The following is a 27,220-nucleotide window of genomic DNA, read 5'->3' as shown; positions in this document are numbered from 1 at the left end:
TCAAGCAGAAGGCAATTGTGTTGGCTCCTACAGCACAGGCTTTGCATCCTTGTGTGCAAAGGATCTGTGTTTATCTTGCCACTAGAAGGAAGCAAGGGTTAGTGGTTGGAGCAGAGGACTTGGAGCTGAGGATTGAATCTTTTTCCTTGTGCAGTCACTTACTCATTGTAAAAAGAAAAGGAGTACTTGTGGCACCTTAGAGACTAACCAATTTATTTGAGCATAAGCTTTCATGGGCTACAGCTCACTTCATCGGATGCATACTGTGGAAAGTATAGAAGATCTTTTTATACACACAAAGCATGAAAAAATGGGTGTTTACCACTACAAAAGGTTTTCTCTCCCCCCACCCCACTCTCCTGCTGGTAATAGCTTATCTAAAGTGATCACTCTCCTTACAATGTGTATGATAATCAAGGTGGGCCATTTCCAGCACAAATCCAGGATTTAACAAGAACGTCGGGTGGGAGGGCGGTAGGAAAAAACAAGGGGAAATAGGTTACCTTGCATAATGACTTAGCCACTCCCAGTCTCTATTCAAGCCTAAGTTAATTTATATCCAATTTGCAAATGAATTCCAATTCAAAACCAGGCTCCAGCGAGAGACTGTTGAAGTTTTTTTTGTTGTAATATCGCAACTTTCATGTCTGTAATCGCGTGACCAGAGAGATTGAAGTGTTCTCCAACTGGTTTATGAATGTTATAATTCTTGATGTCTGATTTGTGTCCATTTATTCTTTTACGTAGAGACTGTCCAGTTTGACCAATGTACATGGCAGAGGGGCATTGCTGGCACATATCACATTGGTGGATGTGCAGGTGAACGAGCCTCTGATAGCGTGGCTGATGTTATTAGGCCCTGTGATGGTGTCCCCTGAATAGATATGTGGGCACAGTTGGCAACGGGCTTTGTTGCAAGGATAGGTTCCTGGGTTAGTGGTTCTGTTGTGTGGTATGTGGTTGCTGGAGAGTATTTGCTTCAGGTTGGGGGGCTGTCTGTAGGCAAGGACTGGCCTGTCTCCCAAGATTTGTGAGAGTGTTGGGTCATCCTTCAGGATAGGTTGTAGATCCTTAATAATGCATTGGGGGCTGAAGGTGACGGCTAGTGGCGTTCTGTTATTTTCTTTGTTAGGCCTGTCCTGTAGTAGGTGACTTCTGGGAACTCTTCTGGCTCTATCCATCTGTTTCTTCACTTCCGCAGGTGGGTATTGTAGTTGTAAGAATGCTTGATAGAGATCTTGAAGGTGTTTGTCTCTGTCTGAGGGGTTGGAGCAAATGCGGTTGTATCGCAGAGCTTGGCTGTAGACAATGGATCGTATGGTGTGGTCAGGGTGAAAGCTGGAGGCATGTAGGTAGGAATAGGGGTCAGTAGGTTTCCGGTATAGGGTGGTGTTTATGTGACCATCGTTTATTAGCACTGTAGTGTCCAGGAAGTGGATCTCTTGTGTGGACTGGACCAGGCTGAGGTTGATAGTGGGATGGAAATTGTTGAAATCATGGTGGAATTCCTCAAGGGCTTCTTTTCCATGGGTCCAGATGATGAAGATGTCATCAATATAGTGCAAGCAGAGTAGGGGCGTTAGGGGACGAGAGCTGAGGAAGTGTTGTTCTAAGTCAGCCATAAAAGGTTGGCATACTGTTGGGCCATGCGGGTACCCATAGCAGTGCCGCTGATTTGAAGGTATACATTGTCCCCAAATGTAAAATAGTTATGAGTAAGGACAAAGTCACAAAGTTCAGCCACCAGGTTAGCCGTGACATTATCGGGGATAGTGTTCTTGACGGTTTGTAGTCCATCTTTGTGTGGAATGTTGGTGTAGAGGGCTTCTACATCCATAGTGGCCAGGATGGTGTTATCAGGAAGATCACCGATGGATTGTAGTTTCCTCAGGAAGTCAGTGGTGTCTCGAAGGTAGCTGGGAGTGCTGGTAGCGTAGAGCCTGAGGAGGGAGTCTAAATAGCCAGACAATCCTGCTATCAGGGTGCCAATGCCTGAGATGACAGGGCGCCCAGGATTTCCAGGTTTATGGATCTTGGGTAGTAGATAGAATATCCCACGTCTGGGTTCCAGGGGTGTGTCTGTGAGGATTTGATCTTGTGCTTTTTCAGGGAGTTTCTTGAGCAAATGCTGTAGTTTCTTTTGGTAACTCTCAGTGGGATCAGAGGGTAATGGCTTGTAGAAAGTGGTGTTGGAGAGCTGCCAAGCAGCCTCTTGTTCATATTCCGACCTATTCATGATGACAACAGCACCTCCTTTGTCAGCCTTTTTGATTATGATGTCAGAGTTGTTTCTGAGGCTGTGGGTGGCATTGTGTTCTGCACGGCTGAGGTTGTGGGGCAAGTGATGCTGCTTTTCCACAATTTCAGCCCGTGCACGTCAGCGGAAGCACTCTTCGTAGAAGTCCAGTCTGCTGTCTCGACCTTCAGGAGGAGTCCACCTAGAATCCTTCTTTTTGTAGTGTTGGTAGGAAGATCTCTGTGGGTTAGTATGTTGTTCAGAGGTGTGTTGGAAATATTCCTTGAGTCGGAGACGTCGAAAATAGGATTCTAGGTCACCGCAGAATTGTATTATGTTCGTGGGGGTGGAGGGGCAGAAGGAGAGGCCTCGAGATAGCCCAGCAGAAGCAGCTGTCCTAAGAGTATAGTTGGATATGTTAACAATATTGCTGGGTGGGTTGAGGGAACCATTGCTGTGGCCCCTTGTGGCATGTAGTAGTTTAGAAAGTTTAGTGTACTTTTTCTTTTGTAGAGAAGCAAAGTGTGTGTTGTAAATAATCTAAAAGGCTGACAAAGGAGGTGCTGTTGTCCTCATGAATAGGTCGGAATATGAACAAGAGGCTGCTCGGCAGCTCTCCAACATTATTAAAGATCTACAACCTATCCTGAAGGATGACCCAACACTCTCACAAATCTTGGGAGACAGGCCAGTCCTTGCCTACAGACAGCCCCGCAACCTGAAGCAAATACTCTCCAGCAACCACATACCACACAACAGAACCACTAACCCAGGAACCTATCCTTGCAACAAAGCCCGTTGCCAACTGTGCCCACATATCTATTCAGGGGACACCATCACAGGGCCTAATAACATCAGCCATGCTATCAGAGGCTCGTTCACCTGCACATCCACCAATGTGATATGTGCCAGCAATGCCCCTCTGCCATGTACATTGGTCAAACTGGACAGTCTCTACATAAAAGAATAAATGGACACAAATCAGATGTCAAGAATTATAACATTCATAAACCAGTTGGAGAACACTTCAATCTCTCTGGTCACGTGATTACAGACATGAAAGTTGCGATATTACAACAAAAAAACTTCAAAACCAGGCTCCAGCGAGAGACTGTTGAATTGGAATTCATTTGCAAATTGGATATAATTAACTTAGGTTACCTTGCATAATGACTTAGCCAGTCCCAGTCTCTATTCAAGCCTATTTCCCCTTGTTTTTTCCTACCCCCCCCCCCCGACGTTCTTGTTAAATCCTGGATTTGTGCTGGAAATGGCCCACCTTGATTATCATACACATTGTAAGGAATGTGATCACTTTAGATAAGCTATTACCAGCAGGAGAGTGGGGTGGGGGGAGAGAAAACCTTTTGTAGTGGTAAACACCCATTTTTTTATGCTTTGTGTGTATAAAAAGATCTTCTATACTTTCCACAGTATGCATCCGATGAAATGAGCTGTAGCTCACGAAAGCTTATGCTCAAATAAGTTGGTTAGTCTCTAAGGTGCCACAAGTACTACTTTTCTTTTTGCAAATACAGACTAACACGGCTGTTACTCTGAAACCTGTCATTACTCATTGTGTGATCTTGGTAAAGCCACTTAGCTTCTCTGTGCCTCAGCTCCTCCACTCGTAAAATGTAAAGCAGGGATTGGCAACCTTTGGCACGCGGCCTGTTAGGGAAAGCCGCTGGCGGGCCGGGACAGTTTGTTTACCTACAGCGTCCGCAGGTTCGGCCGATCACAGCTCCCACTGGCTACGCTTCGCCGTCCCTGGCTGCGGGAAGTGGCGTGGGCCGAGGGAGGTCCTGGCTGCCGCTTCCCACAGCCCACATTGGCCAGGGACGGCGAACTGCGGCCAGTGGGAGCTGCGATTGGCCGAACCTGTGGACGATGCAGCTAAGCAAACCGTCCAGGCCCACCACTGGCTTTCCCTGATGGCCCACGTGCCAAAGGTTGCCAATCCCTGATGTAGAGCGTCCTTAGCTACCTCCTGGTCATGTTCTGGTTAAGTTCTATTAATTAATATGTGGATTAATGTCTGTAAAGTGCTTTGAGATCCTTGGATGAAAGGTGGTAGATAAATCTAATGTATTTTTCACTTCATTTGCTTATTCACCTTTTGCACTATATTATGCTTTGACAATGAGACTAGATTACTTCATGTAATGTTTTTTTCTAGTTAATTTTCATTTATTTTCACTTTGTGGTACAAGTAAAACACCAAGTTGCTACAATATTTGCAGGGAAGTATTAGGAATATTTTTTAATTGTTTCTATTGAAATATTTAAAATTTAGAAATATTTCTGTTGATGTTAAATTTTGAAAACCTTGATATTATAAAACCTATGTTTTGGTTCTGCAGTATGTGGAACTGACAGTGTCCTGGTAAGTGTAAAATGTCAAATGCACACAGTTCTAGTGAGGATTTTATTCTGTAACCTAATGTAATCTTCTGCCTATTTGAAAGTTAAAACTAATTTTATGTTGAAGTGTAATGTAACTAAGGGTTCAATTCTGTAAACACACATGCCAGTAATTTTACTCCCATAAGTAACATGTTAACACGTGTGTTAATGTTTGCAGGATCAGACTCTGAAGAGCCAAATTTTGAAAAGAGACTAGTGATTTTGGATGCCTCCATCTTTGGTGTCCAACTTGAGACCCCTTTAAAAAGGCCTTATCTTCAGAAAGTGGTGATCACGCCCTTCTTGAAAACTACACCCCTTTAAGCTGACTCAAGTTGAACACACAAAGGCATGGGAAAATCATTAGTTGCATTTGTTTTGAAAATAGGGGCCATGACCAGAAAATACCCCTTCTCCTGGGAAAAAAAACAACTCTTTAAGAAATCTGTGCATGCCTTCTTACTGAGTTTGGCTTGTTATAGTTTTGTAATCAGATACCTAAAACCCCTCATTTCATGTCATCCTTCCCACTATACCTTGAATTACTTTGCAAACTACTGTGCACCTCAATATTTGACAATGCTCATTTGAATGAAAACATGAAACTGTTGTGGCTTTATGTGTATATATTTCTTTGTAATATACAATACTGTTTAAAACATTTGCAGTTTTTCTTTTAATTCACAATCACGCTTTTTTAAATTCACAAATTATTTTTATTTATTACTGTGAAGTTTTTCCAGTGAGAAGATAAAGCAGAAAACTTTTTGCTATTCTATTAAAGCCCAACTGTATAGTAATATGTATTTTATAATATTCTCAATCATTTGAAATATTAATAACTTATGTGAATCATAATAGTAAACCCCATGCAATATAACAAAATCATAATGTAATCAATGGTGATAACACTTCAGTAACCCTTTCAATACATTTAGCTAAAACCTGCAATCTAACTTTGTGACTACGAACCTTGCCAAGATCCACTTAATATATATAAAGAAAAATTGCATTATTGGTAGCCCAGTGCGTTGGTTCGGATTATAGTTTCCTATGCAAATGAGAGAGAGCATCCTTTGGATACCCTGTGTTTAGCAGGTTTTTTCCATATATGTTGTCACTTTCGATCCTTTATTCCTGCCACTCATCTACCTCAGTTGTCTTTCCTTGTACTCCTACTCACTTCAGCCAGTATGCAGGTGGCACTTTTTAGGGGACTGCCTCGCCTGAGTGCCCCAGGAGAAGTACTGTTTTCTCCCTGACTGCCTCTCACAGAGAACTGTTTTCCCTTCAAGGATATACCACAATGAATTTATCTCAAAAGCAACCAGACTCAAATAATCTGATTAAAAACAAGATTTATTACATTCTTCAGCCATTCCCCTACATGTTTAAAATATTGCTTAATTCTGTTGACAACTCTCATCACCGCAATAATCATTTCACCAGAAAATGCAGTTTGTCATAATCTTGCAATTACTATATTAACGCATTTCCTCCATGAACTCCCTAAGGCTTCTTTCATCATAATACTTTTTGTGAGATAGTTAAATTCAATGTCTTGGCAAATTTAATCAGGTGATGATTAAATCGGCCTGGTAGATTGGTATTAATTTGATGGCTCATTCTGTGACTTTTTCAACTTTATGATAAAATGCCCATAGATATGATGCATAAAAGCAATTTTTTTCTATTTTCTTCTCCTAAACTTCATCTGGCTAGCAGACCCATAGCTTTATTTATCCTGTAATCCAATCACAGATGAAGGAGCCAGAACTGTTTAGTTTATGTTTACCATATTTCAGTGATTCCTTCCACATTAGTAGAGAAGTACATTTGAATGTATAGCCTGTGTTATAAGATAGACTAATATGTACAGTAGTTCAGTGTTAAAAATGTTGTGTATTTTAAGAAATTAAAACGCTTTTTCTTGTCATGTATGTGAAGTACGGTATGCTGTCAATGCCCTGGTCTTCACTGAGGTTAGCAGTGCTTAGATAGTAGCATTTAGGCAGGTGTCCCATCATTCTTTGAGGTATATGTTCTCGCCTCAATATGTCTGGTGTGCATGTTACCGCTGCCGTGCATATAACCTATCATTAACAGGAACTGTGTAGCTGCATCAAGGGGAGAATCCACCTAATGGCTGCTAATTCTATTGAATATGAAAATCTAGCTCAGTGGTTTGCGTTTTCAAGTGAAAGACATGGCACCTCATCTGTAAGCACCATTAGAAGCCACCTATGTGCATCTAGTGTGCCAACTTTCTATCGCACAAAACCAAGCACCCTTGCCCCACCCCCAACTCACTCCATCCCCCCTCCCTCCATCGCTCGCTCTCCCCCACCATCACTCACTGGGCTGGAGCTGGGGGCTGGGGGTTGGGGTGTGGGCAGGGGTGAGGGCTCTGGCTTGGGGTGCAGGCTCTGGGGTGGGGCCAGTAATGAGAGGTTCAGGGTGTGAGAGGGAGCTCCAGAATGGGGCAGGGGGCCGGGGATGAGGGGTTTGGGGTGCAGGAGGGAGCTCCAGGCTGGGACCAAGGGGTTCAGAGTATGGAAAGGGGCTCAGGGCTGAGGCAGGGGGTTGGGATGTGGGAAGGGGTGCGGGTTCTGGGAGAGAGTTTGGGTACGGGAGGGTCTCTGGGCTGGGGTGAGGGGTTGCGGTGCAGGAGGGGGTTCGGGGTGTGGGCTCTGGGTGGCACTTACCTCAGGTGGCTCCCAGAAGCGGCTGCCATGTCCGGCTCCTTAGGCAGAGGGGTGAGGGGGCTCTGCGTGCTGCCCGCAGGCGCCACCCCCACAGCTCCCATTGGCTGCGGTTCCTGGCCAGTGGGAGCTGTGGAGCTGGCACTCGGTGTCCCCTTGCGCCTAGGAGCTGGACATGCTGGCTCCTCCCAGGAGCTGCGTGGAGCCAGGGCAGGCAGGGCACCTGCCTTAGCCCTGCTGCGCTGCCGACTGTGCTGACCAGAGCCACCAGGGTCCTTTTTCGACTGGAACTGGACACCTGGCAACCCTATGTGTATCCCAGGGTAGGATTTAACACTCAGTACACTGGCTGTATGCATATTTTTGCTGTAGAAATTGTTTCCTTGGTCAGTATCTGATCATCTGGGCCTGACTCAGACAACACTTACATATTCAATATGCTTTACTCATAGGAATGACAGATCTATTAAAAGAATAAGTTTTATACACAAATGTAAACTGTCTTACAGGTTGTAACTAGAGCTGAGTGAATAATTTGTTCAGGGGTTGAGCTGAAATTTAAAAAAACCTGATTTTGTTCAAGGCAAATGAGAGAACTGAAAAAAATCATTTAGGGTCAAATAAAATAGTTTGTTTAAACCAAAATTATTTGTTTCCAGATTTTTGGGTATTTTTCACTCTCTTTTGTTTTGTTTTTAAATTAGCTAAATATTAAAATAAAAATACATTTTTGATATGAAAAGTCCAAACATTATTTTTCAAAATGGCCAAGACACAACACTTCCAATTTTCCAAAATATATTTTTTAGGGCTGTCAAATGATTAAAAATATCGCAATTAATCATAAGATTATAAAAAAATAGTTGCAATTAATCACAGTTTTAATGGCACTGTTAAAAATAGAATACCAATTTAAATTGTTTATAAATATTTTTGGATTTTTTTTACATTTTCAAATATATTGATTTCAGTTATAACACAGAATACAAAGTGTGCAGCTCTCACTTAATATTTATTTTTATTACAAATATTTGCACTGTAAAAAAGGAATAGAAAAAACAGTATTTTTCAGTTCACCTCATACAAGTGCAATCTTTTTATTGTGTAAGTGCAATTTACAAATGTGGAATTATTTTTTCTTTTACATAATTGCACTCAAAAACAAAACAATCTAAAACTTTAGAGACTACAAGTTGAAGCATGAAGGGGAATACAAATGTTTAGCATATGTGGCATGTAAATACCTTGCAACGCCAGCTACAACAATGCCATGTGCAATGCCTGTTCTCACTTTCAGGTGAGATTGTAAATAAGAAGCGGGCAGCATTATCTCCCATAAATGTGAACAAGCTTGTTTGTCTGATAGATTGGCTGAACAAGAAGTAGGACTAAGTGGACTAGTAGGGGCTAAAGTTTTACATTGTTTTATATAATCATAATTATTTTTTAAGTCTAGTTAATTTGTTTTGAGTTAATCACTTGTGTTAACTGTGATTAATTAACAGCTGTAATTTTTTTCCTTCTTTGACCAAAACTATTTGCTGAATTGGACCGGAATTGGCAGATAGTTTTGGTGCCCTGAAAAGTGCATTTTTCAGCAAATTTACTATTCACCAAAAGCATTTCACCCCACTCTAGTTGTGACGTAATTGCACAAGTGCTGTCCTGGTTTAGTACTGATCTATTTTAAACACTTGTTCATTAATGTCATATTTTCTCTTTTCTTTTTAATTACAATAAATAAAAGCTACTTCAGATGAAAACTTTCCAACCACAGAGGAAAATGAAACTATACCTGACCAGACAAAGTTAGACCCAATGGAGGAGGTGGATCTCACATCTGAGGAGATAAACCCTAGTGAGAATCTTCCAGCAGAGGAGCCAGAAGTTTTGATTCCAGCACCAGCAGAATGTGTTAATTCTAACTATAAAAGAGTGGATCTGGACGGCACTCGACCACTGGCTGCAGAACCACTGGAGGACACTGGACCAGTGGCAGAGGGCACTGGGATACCGCCGCCTGCGGGACCGGCAGAGGGCACTGGGATACCGCCGCCTGCGGGACAGGCAGAGGGAAGTGTCAGCCCTGTAACAGAAATCATCAGGAAAGTACAAAGTAACGAAGAGGACCAACTCATTGAGGGTAATATTTGTGTTTTCGCAGATTCAGGAGACCAAATTCTGCCTTTAGAGACTTGTGTACAAGTCCTGTTGACTTCAATCAACACTGCACATGAGTGTGTGAGGGCAGAATTTAGTCCACAGAGTTCTTACACTGTATTATATGAAAGAATGTGGTTGGGAAAGTCTCATGCGCAGAAGTCAAAATTGTAATAAAGCCTCTCAGCACTATCCGTTGTTGACTGTGCTACTTCATTTCACACTCTGTGTTTTCTGGTTAGATAAAACATCCCTTAGACTCCTCATTTAAGTGCTGAGGGGTGTTTCTTTGTAAAATATTATTGCTCAATATCCACAAATGCCATATTATCCATTTTAGTATATAGCTGACGTAAATATTATTGTAGTGTTATCCTTGTGGGGGGAGTGGGATCTCGGCAAGCTATAGAAAGGAAGGGTCATTCCCTGTATAGTTTATTTGTAAAGCACCTATAGAGTGCTGGATGCAGTTATTCTAGAAGCATAAGTAACACGGGCATCAAGCTAACTGCATAGAAAGTCCTTTTACCTTGCAGGGAGTCAATGGGCCTCTTTGAGAGAGGGTAGCAGAAGTAGTCTTTGCTATGCTCAGTTATTATACTGTAGGGCATATTTCTCCCTGGTGTAATTCTGTTGGCGTTACCTGGTCTAATTCTATTGGAGTTACACCAGGATGCATTTGGCCTAATAATACAGAGTTCTGCTTTCTATTGTGGTGGTGTTCTACCAATTCAAAAAAACAGAAACAAGCTGTGGGGGGAGGAAATGGGCAGAAGGGCCATCTTATGAGGCTAGCTGCTAGACAAGCAGAAAAGTACAGGAGATATGAGTGTAAGAAAAGGAGGAGCATGGGGTAGGGTTTCTCAAAGAAGAGGAAAAGTAGATATCTGGGGAGGAAAATCATGTCAGAGAGTATTTGCAGTGCATCACAAAGGTGGAACATGCATTGAGGGCCTGGGGACCTCATGGAAGGGGGGAGTGCAAGATGCGGTAAGTTATCTCAGGAGAAGGCTGCTCAGTGAGTCAGAGATTCAAGGGAGTGTTTACACATGAGGGCAGAGTATCCCACGCATGGATTGGGTTTCTCACTGGCTGAGTGTACATGTAGTAGGTGCATGTCTAAGGGGAGTAGCTTAAATTAGGGATCAGGTGTCTCACAATAAGTGGCAATTACTCATTAAAGAATTGGACACTTTATGGAGAGGCGTTCCCTAGGGGAGCACAGATGGGTGAAGCACATAAGGCATGTGCTCTGTAGGAGAGCATGCCACCAACAGCCTCTCCCACTGCACATTCCTGCTGAAGAGGGGGAAAGGTCACTTCTTCAAGCAGAACTTAATGGCACATGCAGTCACTTGGATATGTAGCATCACCGTCGGTAAATGTATTGGCTCTCCTGAATCTGTGTTGTGAACCTGTACACCTCACATAGGGATATCTGAGGCACAGGAGCTGCCTTCTCCACTCTTACATATTCTTGTTTAAGAGAATTTGGAGTCTGTTTCTTCATGAGATGGTAATTTATTTCCATATCCATTAAATTACTAAAATAAAATACTTGTATTACATAAAAGCTATATGGCTGACTTGGTTAGTTTAGCTCAGTGGTTTGAGCATTGGCCTGCTAAACCCAGGGTTGTGAGTTCAATCCTTGAGGGGGCCATTTAGGGATCTGGGGCAAAAACTGGGGATTGGTCCTGCTTTGAGCAGGGGCTTGGACAAGATGATCTCCTGAGGTCCCTTCCAACCCTGATATTCTATGATTCTAAGAGTTTGATTACTTGATTATTCCATTAACTGGCCCTTATTAGCTTACTAGCATGATATTGGAAGCAGAACACTGTCTAGTAATCCATGTAGCATGGACCCTGTATTGGGACATCTTTGCAATCAAGAAACTGATTATTTGTCTGAAGGACAGATATGGGGGTTATTTTGACCATTTAGTCATTGTTGTTCCCCTTCATCTCACAGCAGGATTTCTTTTTGGACAAACTCTGTGTACAGTTTTGCTGATGTCTGTCTCAAAATGGTGCTATTCTGCATACAGTTAATTTGTGTGTGTGCTCGCACAGGGAGGAGGGTTCTTTCCATGAATTTAGCTATGATTGGGCTCCTCTATTTATTTACAGCATATTTTTTTATTTCCTTAATTCACTGATGCTACTAAGAGGGATGACAGTGAGGGAAATCATTAGTTTTCTATTTCAACTGGAACTGCACGCTACCACTCTTTTCTGTTTGTGTTGTTGACTCTTCATAACAATATCTATATTAAAAGTTTACAATAAAAATCACAGTTACATAAGAAAACAAAATCAGTTTAAATATGAAATCAAGCCTCAGCTCAGAGTTCTATGAATGACAAGTGAAGCAGGAGCATTTTATGGATGTGAAACATGCACGTACCTCCACAATTGTAAGTTACATTTGAATGTCTCTTATCTATTGATTCATTTGGTTGTTGACCTATTGCTGTATCTATAAAAGCTATTGCAGGGGTGACAAAACCAGATCAGCCATGCAGAAAAGAGCTGGGGTATTTAATACTGGTTAAGGGTATCCTAATTTGATATCCATGGTTACTGTTTCCAGGTGAGACGGGAGAAAAAGTGGAAACTGAGAAGCACAGTGAGCTAGTAAGTGAGGGGACTGAAACAAAAGAAGAAAAAGAAACAGGAGAAGCTGTGGATGCTACAGCAGCAACAGAGATAGGTATGTTGACAGAGAAGTGAAGAACCATGTGTATTATAATTTAAGAGACAGAAAAGCTGTACAATGTTAATGAACATATCTTTCATTATCATTGCATTCTCAATTTGCAGCTGCTGCCTTCTGATTTTAACACAGGAGGCATAGTTATCTTAAAAGACATTGTTTTTTTGTTTGTTTTTGTTTTTTGGTAGTAATCAGGCGTAAGTTGTGCATTCTATCAGGTCTCATTTGTATAATGTTCCTATAATCAGTAAATCATTCCCTGTTTGGCAAAAATGGTAGACTTTCTCTAATGCACAGGTCTGGAAAATTAGATGTTTCATTAAGAGCATGAATCCCATAGTTACTATTTGCTAGACTTGTTCTTATGAATAGTTTATTATCACAACCTTGAGATTTCCTTTCCAAGATGATCCTTCATTTTAGATCCGCCTGCTCTTTGTTATTAGCAGCTGAATTCAGGAACCTAACACTAGGATAAGTGCAAATTCCAGAGTCAGTGCAATCATGTGGGTAAGTAGAAAGCATGAGCTGAAGAGAGAGTGTTTAAAAACAAATGAAAAATAATAAATGTAGGGGAATAGGAACATCACTCCAGAAGAACTTAACTTTACACTCAAATTATACATCTTTAATTTCTGTCATCGCGCAGGCATTTCATGGGAGGTATTTCCTACCCCTTACTGTTAAACAGAGGGTCCCATATTAACTTTAATGGAAGCCGGTCACGTAGGGCCAGTTTTTTAGAGGTATTTAGTGCCTAAAGACACAGATACATTCCTAATGGGATTTTCAAAAGCACTTAAGTGCTTAACTCCCACTGATTTTTGAAAATCCCACGCCATGCCTGTCTGTATCTTTAGGTCGGGGGCAGGCAAACTTTTTGGCCTGAGGGCCACATTGAGTTTCCAAAATTGAATGGAGGGCCGGTTAGGGGAGGCTGTCTCCCCCCAAACAGCCAGGTGTGGCCTGGCCCCCGCCTCCTATTCTACCCCACACCCCTGCTTCTTGCCCCCTGATGGTGCCCCCCGGGACTCCTGCCCCATCCACCACCCCCTGCTTCCTGTCCCTGACAACCCCCGAACGCCCCATTCCTGACTGCCTCCCCAGGACCCCTGCCCCATCCAACCCCCCCAACCCCTATCCACACCCCCGAACTCCCCTGCCCTCTATCCAACCCCTCCCCCCACCCCCTTATCGCACACCCAGAGCACCGGGTCAAGCTGCGGCTCTGCAACTGCACTGCCCAGCTGCCCAGAGCATGGCGCGGTGCGCGGAGGGGAAGGGGGAACAGCAGAGGAGGGGCTGGGGGCTAGCATCCTGGGCCAGGCGCTCAGGGGCCGGGCAGGAGGGTCCCGCAGGCTGGATGTGGCCCACGGGCCGTAGTTTGCCCACCTCTGCTTTAGGTGCTTAAATACCTGTAAAAATATGGCTCTTGGGACCTGTTCCTGCAAATTCTTACACTCACAAATAGCTACTAGTCACATGAATAGTCCTGATCATTCTGATTGGGCTCACATGAATAAGAGCTACTTGTTTAAGAGCTGATGGATCAAACCCTAAGACCTTAGGAATATGCTAGTGAATATCTCTAAAAGCGGAAATCTATATGATCAAAAGGAGCCAGAGGACTCAGGAGTATAATTACCATTATCTTATGCCCCCATTCCGTATAACAGTGAAATAAAAGAAGAAAAATTCCAATAGCTGTTTTTTATAGTTAGCACCACAGTATAAAGGTGAGTTTATTGTCAACAAAAAGTGAGCTGTTGCTACTTTTCTGCATACCTTGCAGTATTTGTATTTCTATGCATAGCTCAGTCTGTCTGCGCTACTGTGGGGGGAAAAAATGGTCATATGCACACTAGACAATAAATTATTCGTATTTTAAAGAGGGTGATTCTTGAAGCCTTTATTATGAGGTCATTGACTGTTCATCTGTAAGATAGTGTAGAGAAACTCAAATTGTGGGTGGTGTCCAAAATTAAGAACGAGTATTGGATAGTTTGGGAGTGTAGCTTCCTCTTGTGTACAAGCAGTATCAATCTAAGGTACTTATATGCTCCTGGTACTGTATTACCTGAACATCTCACACTCTCTTTGCAATACCCCCGTGAGGCAGGGAAATACCATTATCTCTATTTTACAGATGAGGAACTGAAGCAGAGAGACTAAGTGACTTGTCCAAGGTCACATACTAGGTGGTGCAGTAGGAAATTGGACTCAGATCTCCTGCTTCCTAGGTTAGCACCCTAACCACTGGATCATCCTGTCTCTGAGCAGAAAACCTATATTTTCAAGGTTCCTAGCTTCTTCAGTTTCCAAGTACAAATATTAGCATGGCCTAATCTTTCCCATAAAGCTGAAGTCACTTGGTCCTCCAGGCACAGAGGAGGAAAACAATTCTGTTTACTTCTCAGCATGCAGTTTAAGATTTTAAATCTGGTTGTTTTGATAAGAAAACGGGATTGCCTCAATTTGAGCTATGGTCTCGTTCTCTCAATTAAATTAAAAATGTAATATTGTTGCTACTGTGATTTTTCCAGAGGTATTTTTCTCATTCTGCATGTCCTGGTTTGGACTATTGTGCCAGGGCTTCTCCTTTTAATTCTCCTGGTTTTACCTTGTCTGACTGCCACTATATAGAACTGAGACCATGTAATAATTTAATTTTAAATTCACATGAAAATTCTAGCACCTTAAATAATAAACTGGTTAATGTCAGTGTGGTTTAAAATCTAGATCTGATCATGCAGAACAGCACTGATTCAGTCCTCCCGTATTGCTGCCTGCTGGTATTGTTGAGCACTTATTGTGATAATGTCCAGGAATGTGGTGTTTACTGGTCCCCCTTCAAAACAATAGAGAGTAGCCTCTGGGGGCTGAATAAGATGTCACTCACATCTGCAGCAAGTTCTGGATCATGCTTTAAGCATTTATGTGCATGGATTTGCTTCAGTTAAGTTTACTGTGACAAACCCATCTTGTACATTGCAGTGTTGCAGGATAATGAAAAGAGCTTTACACCAAGAGCGATAAATCCTGAAAGGCGCGTAGCGTAGTGGTTAAGAAGTTTGGTAAATGTGCATAAACATTGCCATTTGTTGCAGATTTGATATATAAGTGCTATTATGGAGGCAACTTCCAGCATAGGGCATTCCCTTCCTCTTCACACCTGTGTAATGTGATCTAGTACATTGTCAGTTTGTACAATGCCATAACATGCCAATTCATTTTTTTTAATAGCTAGGCTACTGTGTAAAACCATAAGAGTGGTGACTGCTGTAGTCTGGTGAATATGGCATCTGTGGTCAATGACAGCTTTGCCTCTAAAGATCTAGAAATGTTTTCTACTTCAAATATTTCACCTCTAAGGATAAGTTTTTGGACAAAGTGGCCAGAAGTTGACTTTCATGCTGTTCGTTTCAGCATAGCATTTCTTAGCTTTTTCAAAGCCTCATTGTCATTGGAGACAGTTCAATGAAGACCTCTGCTCAATGTGCAGCTGCAGTCAAAAAAGCAAACAATATGTTAGGATGCATAAGGAATGTGATGGTGAATGGTACAAAGAATATAATGCTGTTATATGAATCAGTGCATGATGTGGCATTCTCTGGAATACTGTGTGTGGCACTGGTCACCTCATTTCAACAAGCATATTGCAGAATTGAGGGGATTCAGAGAAGGGTGACAGGAATGACCAGGGGCATTGAAAAATCTCCTATGAAGAGTTAGGGGTTGTTAGCTTAGCATACAAATAAGAGGGGACATGATGAAAGTTTATAAAATAATGAATGGTCTAGAAAAGGCTGAGTGAGAACATCTGTTATCCCTGTCTCATAACACAAAAGCAAGGGAATAGTCCATGAAATTAAAAGGTGGGAAATTCAAAACTGCTAAAAGGAAATACTTTGTCATACAACGTGTAATTAAACTGTGGAATTCACTGCCACAGGAAGTCACTGAGGCCAAGAATTTGGCAAGATTCAAAAAGAGATTAGACATTTATATGGTTATAATAAGCCAATGTCAGAGACAGGATACTGGACTAGATGACCATTGAGTCTGATGCAGTATGTGAATTCCTGTGTTCCTCTGCTAATTTTTAATAATTGCCTCCAGTTCTCTGGCCTGAGTAGCCACCAGTGTACATGACCAATGCCATTGTCTCAAAGGCATTAGCAACATGAAGTCCCAATATGTGACAGCAACTTCATGAATAGTTATAATGTCTTTAAAAATAAATTGTTTTTTAGAAAGATAGGGATAATTTTTTTTTTTTTGAGATCTAAAATAGCAAACTCAGATTGTGGTTGGTGCGGTACACAACAGCATACCCACACAGACTCTCCCTCGAGCTGCTCATTTGTGTTTAACCAGTGTCATTGGTTTGTTTATGGTCATCTGCATGGTCTGTCTCATGCAGTGATCTGAAAGCACCTTTCACATACATGGTCTTTCCCAATCTTTGCAGGAGGGTATTTGCTAGTAACAGCAGCAGTGCAACTAAAATTGAGAATGTAGGTGTGACGGGTTCAGTCACAGAGACCCCCTTGGGACTGTCACCTGACATGCTGGAATTACCTCTGAGCCCATTTTCCCTGCCAGCTTGGGACTCCAGAACCATGCCTTGTTGAGCCAGACACGCTAGCCTGCTGCAGCACAGCCCAGGTCTGGTCCACGCCCCAAAGTTTTTAACCAAAAACTACTCAGCAGGTCACCTATCTCCAGCACCCAGACACCCAGTTCCTAATGGGATCCAAACCCCAAATAAATCAGTTTTACTCTGTATAAAGTTTATACAGGGTAAACTCATAAATTGTCCGCCCTCTATAACACTGATAGAGAGATATGCGCAGCTGTTTGCTCCCCCAGGTATTAATCACTTACTCTGGGTTAATTAATAAACAAAAGTGATTTTATTAAGTATAAAAAGTAGGATTTAAGTGGATTCAAGTAGTAACACACAGAACAAAGTAAGTTACTAAGCAAAATAAAGCAAAAACACACAAGTCTAAGCCTAATACATTAAGAAACTGATTACAGGTAAAATCTTATCCTCAGAGATGGTTCACAGACTAGACTCCTTCCTAGTCTTGGCCTAATCCTTTCCCCTGGTACAGTGTTTGTTAGTTCCAGCAGACATCTTAGGTGGAAAGCAGGGGTGTTCTCATGATTGGCCACACCCTTTGTTCTGTTCCACTCCCTTTTATATCTTTCGCACAAGGCAGGAATCTTTTGTCTCTCTGGGTCCCCATCTCTCCTTCTAAATGGGAAAAATACCAGGTTTAAGATGGATTCCAGTATTAGGTGACACGTTCACATGTCCTGTGAGACCCCAGCCTCCATTCTTCCAGGGCTGGCCTGCACGCACCCAGGAAGGTTTGCAAGTAAACAGATCATTTACAACCAATTGTCCTAGTCAATGGGAGCTATCAAGCTTCCAAACCACCATTAATGGCCCACGCTTTGCCTAATTACAATAGGACCTCAGAGTTATATTTCATATTTCTAGCTTCAGATACAAGAATGATACATACAAATAGGAGGAATATATTCAGTAGATTATAAGCTTTGTAATGATACCTTACAAGAGACCTTTTGCGTAAAGCATATTTCAGTTACATCATATTCACAGCTTTAAGCATATTTCCATAAAACGTATGGAGTAGGTACCTGTGCAAAGAGGAGGGGGGATGGAGGAAGTGGGGATTGCTGAGGATGGATAGTGGTTTTCTCAGGCCCTCCCAAAAGATCCTTCCAAATATACTAGCAGAGGGGCAAACTATTCAGAACGTATTATTTAAAGGGGTTCTCAAGTTGAGAGTCTCCCTTTAATACATATCTTAATATTCAGTGCGTCACAAGGTAACTTTTTTTTTTATATATCTATTTCAGAGGCAACGAATAACGAGGAATGAGAGTCAGGTCTATTTGGACTTCCTGTTCTTGGTCCTATCAGCTGTTCAAATGAACGTTCTTTAATCTAATGGCTTTTGGGTGGGAATATCAGGATTTTAAAAAAGCTTTTATGGACTTCACTACAAGCATTAACAAGGGGCACCAGCAAAAAATTAAGTATTTTTCCTGAAGTCAAGTTGCCAAGACTTCAACAAGTAATTGAAATGTATGAACTTTTTACCTATCTGCCATAGAGTGCCTTCTATCCACTGCTAATAGAGTGGAAGGAATTGTCATATAAAACAGTATAACTGCTCGATTTTCATTTAAGAGTTTTACAGGTTAAAATGAGTAACTTAAAATCAATCTGAGGGACACTGTTATAATTGGTATCAACTAACATTATACAGGATGCAAAAGATATAGTACTGCATATTTTTTCAATGTTAGTGCTAGGTTGAGATCAGAAGCATAAGTCCAGTCCTGATCTCAAACCTGACACAGGTGAGTAGTCTCAATGAGTGCATGGACTACTCATGTTTATCAAGTTGCTCAAGTTCATAGATATATACAGGAATAGGACCTGAAAGCACCCATTTAACAGGACATGGCTAGATGCAACAATCAGTTTTTCAAGAAGATAAAGAATACATAGGATGTGACACCCTCTGATGTCTTTTGGTGACTTTAAAAAAAAAAAGGGGGTTACTGATAGGATAGCAGTAGAACACACACTTGGTAACTATTGCAGCGGAAGAAAGCACACCTATGGAAGCGCAAAAGGAACTTAGCAATTGCTAAAACTCAGACGGATACAAATTATTAATAAAATTACATTTAGACACTGTATAGTTTCTAAAATATAAACTGAGGAAACTCCTTGCTCTCAAAGTACATGCATTCTAGCCACATTTTCCCGATAGTGTTATCTTTAAAAAAAAAAAAAAAAAAAGTATACTGTGTGGATTCTTACTTGGTTTACAACATGCTAAATAGTTCTCCAGAAGCTGAATAATGAAGCCTTTCAACATAAACTTCCTGTGGAAACAAGCCTTGAAACAGCTGATTTCATGGATGTGATAGAGCACTGTTTCCCAAACTTGGGCCGAGGGACGTACCAGCCGCCGCTTCCTGCAGCCCCCATTGGCCTGCAGCGGCGAACCACGGCCAGTGGGAGCCACGATCAACCGAACCTGCGGACGTGGCAGGTAAACAAATCGGCCCGGCCTGCCAGGGGCTTTCCCTTTTCCCTAGGGAGGTGGTAGAATCTCCTTCCTTAGAGGTTTTTAAGGTCAGGCTTGACAAAGCCCTGGCTGGGATGATTTAACTGGGAATTGGTCCTGCTTTGAGCAGGGGGTTGGACTAGATGACCTCCTGAGGTCCCTTCCAACCCTGATATTCTATGATTCTATGATTCTATGAACGAGTGGTGTCCCAAGTTTGAGAAACACTGTGATAGAGGATAAATCTGTCCTGATACTGAACAGGAAGAAAGGCACTACTGATTATCGCTGGGATTGTGTTTGCAAAACTCTTTGGCATAAGAGGTCAGAGGACTGCAGTCAGGAAAGAAAGGTGAAGTTTTTCAGAATGGGTGAGCACTTATTGGCTCCATTTAGGAGGTCTTCACATAAGTGATAAAGATAAACACAATTTCTAAAATACTTAGACAAAGTCTGCATTATATGTGCACATCTGACTCCAGTTGGCTTTGGTTTGTGCTAAATATTTAGATTTATATCCATTGCCTTTTCATTTCTCACTTCAGCTAATATTGGTCATGTTTACTGTGTTATTTCTTACAGTCTTCTATTTCTTAACGTCCTGTTCAGACTACTGAAATTTACTCTGTTTTAAGATAGGAAACAACACCAATTTTAGGTTGGAAGAACCCATTATCCTTATTTGCAGCCTACATGTTGTATCGAGTCAGTTATTTTATGGGGTTCTATGTTCTTTGCAATTCAGTAGATGAAACAAATGTAATCAGTTCCATTTTCTGCTGAATATGCTGCTGTTTTAAAAATGCTGCAGCTTTTACAAAATACAGCTAAAATTCCTAGGATGTGGGTTTTTTTTTTCCCCCCCTGTAAAATTTCTGTGGTTGGATATTGCTGGGGCCTTTCTCTTTGTTCTCTAATATTGGGCTAAAATCAAATCAAAGCAACGGCCCTCGTTACTTTTTTCTGATATCCAGTTCCAATACTGGCACAGAATTATTAAACATTTAAAAGGGTTTAAATATACTAATCGTAGTTAAAAGTAGGCGTTCCAATCAGCAAGACCAGCAGTAATAGCAGCAGCAGTGGAGCTGCGTTAGTTTTTTAAATGTAACTTTATAACTAATTAAGGTAACCTAGAGACTGCACAAACAATCTCATTACCATGGCACAAACTGCATCTCAATGGCCGCTTCAAAGAAACAAGTGAAAACATCCATGTACGTCACACCACACAACTTTTTTGAAATCATTTAGCAATTTTTAATTGGAAGAAAAAGGATTCTGAGCCTGCCACTTTCTCAGCAATACTTGCCTTCCTCAAAGACAGGCACTTCCTTGTGTACCTCATGAGTACAGCTAGCATCGATGTTACTTCATCCCAGCCATCCTAAAAGCAAAAGAGCTTTTCTGACTGGATGTGGAAAACAGTAAACTGTCACAAAAACTATTTTTACTGTCTAAATTACTCTATCGCTACCTCCAGAATTAAACAATCACTAACATTCCAGTGTTAGTAATGCAATATTCTGTACGATACCAACGTATACACTGTTACCTTACAAGCATCTTTGCACGACTAAGACCCAGAGGGCCAAATTATGTCCTGACATATGCCTCTGCAATCACAGTGAAATCAAGGGGGTTGCTGAGGACAGAAATTGGTTCTTGTATCAAATAGGAATTGCACCATGTTAAAGGTTAACATTCATATTTGCAGGTGTGGTATGTTAACAAGGCCTACCTACGGCGTAATGCCTGTGTACCTTAAAGGAGATTTTTTTGTCTATTCAGTCTGAAAAGCCATTTTCAGAAACATTTGTAGAAAGAGCTAGTGTCAGGTCCTAGGAATTGGCATAAAATTGACTCACGCTGGCAAACGGATCTAATGGATCCTACTAGCTCCAACCAAGGGTTTGTGTATCATTTCATGCCAGAGGGAATGAGGGTCAGGGACAGGTCACCAAGGGTAACCTTAGGAATAGCCATGTTCATGAGCAAGATCTGGTAGGAAGATTGTTCATTTAGCCTCTTCCTGGGTGTCCTTTATTGTTAAGTTTGGACCTTATCCACTGTGTGCGCGCATGCACATACCATGTTAGGAACACAGTGACAATGCCCCCTGCTTACCCAACTATTTTGCAGTCTGCTTAGCCAGATTCAGATATTTCATATAATGTCTTTTCAAATAAATACGGTAGTTGCTGTTGATATCAAGAAGGGTGAGGTGCTCTAAACCAGGGGTTCTCAAACTTCATTGCACCGCAACCCACTTCTGACAACAAAAATTACTACATGACCCCAGGAGGGGGGACTGAAGCCTGAGCCTGCCCGAGCCCACTGTCCTGGGTGAAGGGACCAAAGCCCGAACCCCACCACCCCAGGCAGCGGGTGCAAAGCCGAAGCCTGAAGGCTTCAGCCCCAGGCAGGGGGCCTGTAACCTGAGCCCTGCCACCCAGGGCTGAAGCCCTAAGGCTTGGGCCTCAGGCCGTGGCGCTCAGGCTTCAGCCCCAGGTCCCAGCAAGTCTACGCCAGCCCTGGCGACCCCATTAAAACAGGGTAATGATCCACTTTGGGGTCTCAACCCACAGTTTGAGAACCACTGCTCTAAGCATATAGGTGCTCTCAGTTGAGGATTAGTTGGTAATTTTGACAAGGATGGTAGTTTTATTAAAGTTAGATGGTGTGTACGGATTTTTATTTCTGCTTTGTTCAATCTCTAGGGAAGTTAACTATTTGGGGGAAATATTAAAAACACATTGTAGCAGAAACTTACTTAAAATTTGTTTTACCTTCAAATTAATTTATTAGATAAGTAGGCTTGGCAGAATTTAATTTTTTTTAAATATAATTTTGACATTTATATTTTTATTTTTTAAATTTTCACAGTTGCAGGAAATTCAGACAATTATTTAATGACAGTAGATGTTGAGATTCAAAAAGTTAAAGCTTTATAATTGTTAAAACACAAATTGTCAACATCACAGGAAATATCCTAAAATCAAACTCTTAAGAAGTTCCCAGTAGCATTTTTTCTTACTTTGCCCAATCTGTAAATGTTTATTATCATTGATGGAAATATTTTCCCTTCAGTTTCTGTGTATACAGTGAAATTGACCTTTACTGACATTCACTAATAAAAATGGAATCCTCCCAAGCCTACAGATCGATCACATTTAAGCACTTTAAAAAAAAAAATGTACCTAGTGTTAAAATGGTAAATGATGTGTAATAACTGCATATCTCAAACTGAATTGTTAATATTATGCATGTTATGGCATCCATACCAGCAAAGCCCTTCTGTAAGTGCTCAACTTTAAGCACATTAATAATAATCCCATTGAAATCAATATGACTACTCCTGTGTTTATGTACTTTGCTGGATTAATGCCTAAAAATGACATATGCGTATGATACCCATTTTTCATATTGAAGAAGTTTGGATTAAAACATAATAGAAGTGTTCATGCTCTTTTTGCCTTCTTTAAAAATAAAATGAGGTAATGTTAAGTATATTGTAATTTAATTTTAAAAATAAAATGTTTAAACACATTCAGGACTGACTTTTTTTGAAGAACTACTTTAATAGTAAATCAAAATCTTTATTTTAAATTAGTTTTCTTTTACTATAGAGATACAAAGTCAGAGCCCAAATTTGTAATATGCTCTGCAAAGCTAGAACCTCTTTTGAGGGTTAAAAAAAAAAGTTATTTTCAACATTTGGATTTTTTCTCCCAGACTTCCTGTAAAAATGGTAATTCACCAAGTACATAAAAATACTTAACACATTTCTTACAAAGGATTTGACATGCATCATTACTGGCCTCTAAGTGCATATTCTTTCATGCAGCTACATCTTACATTTAAACCTTATATATTTATATGTATTTATATGCAACCTGGAGGTACCTCACTGCAGCAGCAAAATATATGGGTGTTCTACCTTGGCACAAGGTAGATAGTGCCTTGACTGTCCAACTGGTTTGGAATGCTGTGTTCAAAAATAAGAGCTAAGGGACACACCATGGACACACCAAGAAAACAAGGTAAAAAGCAGAGTAGTGAACTTTAGCCTTGGATGATGTATAGAATGCTTTTAACTTGTACACAGGTCTGCTATAAACATAGTTTTGGAGGTGTTGCTTGGAAGCACACCTACTGTGAAAGGTGAACATGCTATGAGATAAGAATTCCTTCCCGAAAGGAGGAGTATGTATGTCTCCTTTTTGTACTGTACTCTTTTGTCTTTAGGCAATAAAATTGGCTAAGTTTGGTTATTTTGTCTCTTGCACATTTTTCATAGTGAACCACAAATGTAGCCAAACACTGGGCTACATTTTAAGCAATAGTCCAATATGATTTGTTTTACTGATATAAAGTGCAGAGATACAGCATAACTGGATTAATGACAGTATCTAGTTACAGTCTGAATAGGATATTTAAAGGTGTTAAAAAAAAATCCACCACTCCTAAAGAGCTGATCTTAGTTGAAAGCACTTTCAACAGCTGTAATGCCATAATAGTAAAATAGGCATGGAACCTGTTGTCTCTGTTGTCATACAGGATTATTTTCATCTTCACCCATTATGGGATAGAATGGAAGCTTTTTCTCAATCTGAGCCTATAGCCATCAAAGCATTGTATGGGACAAACATTTGTTTACACAAGATTGATTACACCTACCATTTTCTCAGGACTATCATATTCCTTTCAGTTGTCCTTTGGAAAGCCTTTATGTTCGTAGACTCATAGAAATGTAGGACTGGTGGAAGGGACCTCAAGAGGTCATTAGGTCCAGCTCTCTGAACTGAGGCAGGACTAAGTAAACCTAGACCAACCCTGACAGGTGTTTGTCCAACCTGTTCTTTAAAACCTCTAGTGATTGGGATTGGATTACCATATAATTATGAAATAAATCAATTGGAATATTAATATTGTACTTTTCAGTGTATAGTATATAGAGGAGTATAAACAAGTCATATTCTGTATGAAATTTTAGATTGGACTGACTGCACTAGTGGTTTTTATGTAGCCTGTTGTAAAACTAGGCAAACATCCGAATGAGTTGATGTACCCTCTGTTTGAGAACCACTGGGATATAGTATTATTTGTTCCAGTATCTTTCCATTTATTGAAGTTATGCTGACTGGTCTGTAATTCCCTGGGTCCCCTGGTTCCCCCTTTAAAGATAAATACTCTTTGTTGGGGCCTCACCTGTTCTCAATGAGTTCTTGAAGATAATTGCTAATGGTTCTGAGATTGCTTTAACTAGTTCCTTAAATACCACAGGGTAAGTTTCATCAGGTCCTGCTGTCTTAAATACATCTGACTTATACTTTTGCCAGTTCTTTCCCTCTTTTGGCTTGCATTCCTCCCCCATTGTTGTTTAATATTAATTGTATTGAGTACCTAGTCACCATTAACCCTTTTAGTGAAGATGGTAGAAAACAAGCATTAAACTCCTCAGCCTTCCTGATGTAATAAATTATTAGTTCTCCTTCCCATTAAGTTGAGGACTATGCTTTCTTTCATCTTTCTCTTGCTCGTAATGTATTTATAGACCCTAGTCTTCCTGTGTTTTATATCCCTTGCTAGGTGTAACTCACTTTGTGCCTAAGCCTTTCTGATTTCTTACATACTTGTGCTGTTTTTCATGCTCTTAGGAAGTTGTCTATTCCCACTTCTTGTGGGATTCATTCTGATGTTCAGGTCATTAAAGAGCTGTTACCAGAACCATACTGGCCTCTTACTATTCTTCCTACCTTTCATTTGCGTTGAGATTATTAAAGGCACAGCTGAAAACTCTCTCCTTGAGAAACTGCCAGCTCTCTTGGACTCCTTTAGTTGTTAGATTTCTTTTGCCCATGAACCCTTGCTTACCTGTTCTCTGCATTTGTTAAAGTCTGCTCTTTTGGAGTCCACTGTCCTTATTCTGCTGCTCTCACTCATTCCTTAGAATCATGAAATCACCTAAAGTATCTTCTGCTTTCAGAGTTACAACCAGTTTTTCCTAGTGGTCAGAATCCAGTCTAAAATGGCTGTCCCCTTGGCTACTTTCTCTACTTTTTGAAACAAAATTGTTCCTAGTACATTCCAAGAACTTATGGGAAATGTTGTTTTGCCATATTGCTTTTCCAACAGATACCTGGGTAGTTAAAATCCCCCATTAGTACCAGGTCTTGTGTTTTTGGATATTTATGTTCTAGAAATGCCTCATCCTCTTCCAGAGTTGGTGGTCTCTAGTAGACCCTACCATGACCACTCTCAACCAATCCCATTTCCCCCCCACCTCCCTTTTATTTCCTCTTTACCCAGCAACTTTAAACTAGTCTGCCACTCACCTCTTTCTGGATCTCTGAATATGTGTACATATTCTTGATGTATAATACAACACACAGGCACCAGCTTCCTCCAGGCCTGGGGCTGCTCAACTCCCTATTCCACCCCAACCCCTTCCTCCTAGCTTCCACCCTGCCTGCACCCCTTTTCCCAAGCTCCCACTCCACCTGTTGCCACACCATCCCCACTCCTTCCCCTGCCCCCAGCATGCTGCAGAACAGCTGGTCATGGCAGGTATGAGGTGCTGTGAGGGAGGGGGAGTGTTGATCACAGGGCTGCTGGTAGATGGGAGGCATTGGGAGAGGAGAGCTGGCTGCCAGTAGGTGCTAAGCACCCATTAATTTTTTCTAGGAGTGCTCCAGCCTGGAGCACCCATGGAGTCAGTACCTCACTTTTTCCCCTTGAACAAGCTCTACCCTTTCATACCAATAGTCCACTCATGAGATTTCTCTCTCTGTTGTCAATTAAGTCATAAAAGTAACTGAAATACTTTTCTCATGGATTGTATTTTCCAAACGGACAATCTACCCTAAATGCTCAATTACTGAGGGACAATCTACACTCATTCCTATATTTGCTTTCTACAACCAACACTCTGTATAACTTTTCATGAGAGATGTACCCCTGTATTCAGATTCTAATAGCTAAACTGTATTGTTAAATTTATTCACCTTAATTGGGGTTATTGTTATGTACTATATATCTTATGACTTTTAAAAACAAACTTTGTATTGTGGATAATCTAAGCATATACCCAGATGTACAAACACTCTTTTCTTAAAAATGATATAGTACACAGGTTAACATTAACTTTAATAAAATGTAACTCTGTACTAATCCAGCCAGTTCTTCCTATTTATTCCCCACACTCCTTGCATTTGTGTAGACACACCTTAGATGTTGTGCAGACCCCCCCCACATTTCCCTCTTGTTGCGCCAATGACCCTATTATAATTTTCCATATCCCTCCCAACCTATAGACATGTTAAAGTAGTTTTTTTTTATGCTTACCTGTGGGCTGTTGTTACCTGCCCCCTTTCAACCTAGTTTAATACCCCCCACTAGGTTGGCAAGTCAGTACATGAAGATGTTCTTCCTCTGCCTGGTCAGGTGGACCATATTGTTTCTCAGCAGACTGTCTTCTCAAACAGCATTCCATGGTCAATGAAGCAAAAGCCTTCCTACTAACACCATGTGTGCAGTCATGCATTTGTCTCCAGGATGCATATGTCCCTGCCTGTACACTTAACTTCAGTCTGGAGATGGAGGAGAACAGAACCTGTGCCTTCACCCTAGCTCTCAGAGCCCTGAAGTTGCTGCTGATCTGCTTGGAGTGAGACCGGGCAATATCATTAGTGCCCAGGTGGATGATCAGCATGGGGTAGTAGTCAGAGGGACAGATGTGCTTCAGCAACCTTTCCATAACAATTGGAGGCAGGCAGCACACCTCCCAGGACATCATGTTGTCATACCAAGAAACATAAGCATTTATTTTTAAATGAAAAAAGCACATTTATTCCCCAAAAAAAGAGACCACCATA

The 27,220-nt window shown here is 41.1% G+C and overlaps 1 protein-coding gene across 1 annotated transcript in view; it reads left to right on the top strand.

Annotated features, from left to right (window-relative positions):
• Positions 1-22,854, top strand: part of ERICH5 (glutamate rich 5) — a 29,258-nt gene extending 6,404 nt beyond the window's left edge. Inside the window, exons 2-4 of the mRNA XM_084621978.1 lie at positions 9,092-9,487; positions 12,100-12,219; positions 18,118-22,854. Of these exons, the coding sequence (XP_084478104.1) occupies positions 9,092-9,487; positions 12,100-12,219; positions 18,118-18,140 (539 nt within the window). The 3' untranslated portion in view covers positions 18,141-22,854. The remainder of the gene's footprint in view (positions 1-9,091; positions 9,488-12,099; positions 12,220-18,117) is intronic.
• Positions 22,855-27,220: the final 4,366 nt, after the last annotated feature.

The sequence above is a fragment of the Lepidochelys olivacea genome (genome assembly GCF_965140295.1).
Source record: "Lepidochelys olivacea isolate rLepOli2 genome assembly, chromosome: 2".
Classification (NCBI taxonomy): domain Eukaryota; kingdom Metazoa; phylum Chordata; order Testudines; family Cheloniidae; genus Lepidochelys; species Lepidochelys olivacea.
The sequence above is the reverse complement of the archived record's forward strand: the minus strand, read 5'-3'. Positions and strand labels throughout refer to the sequence as shown.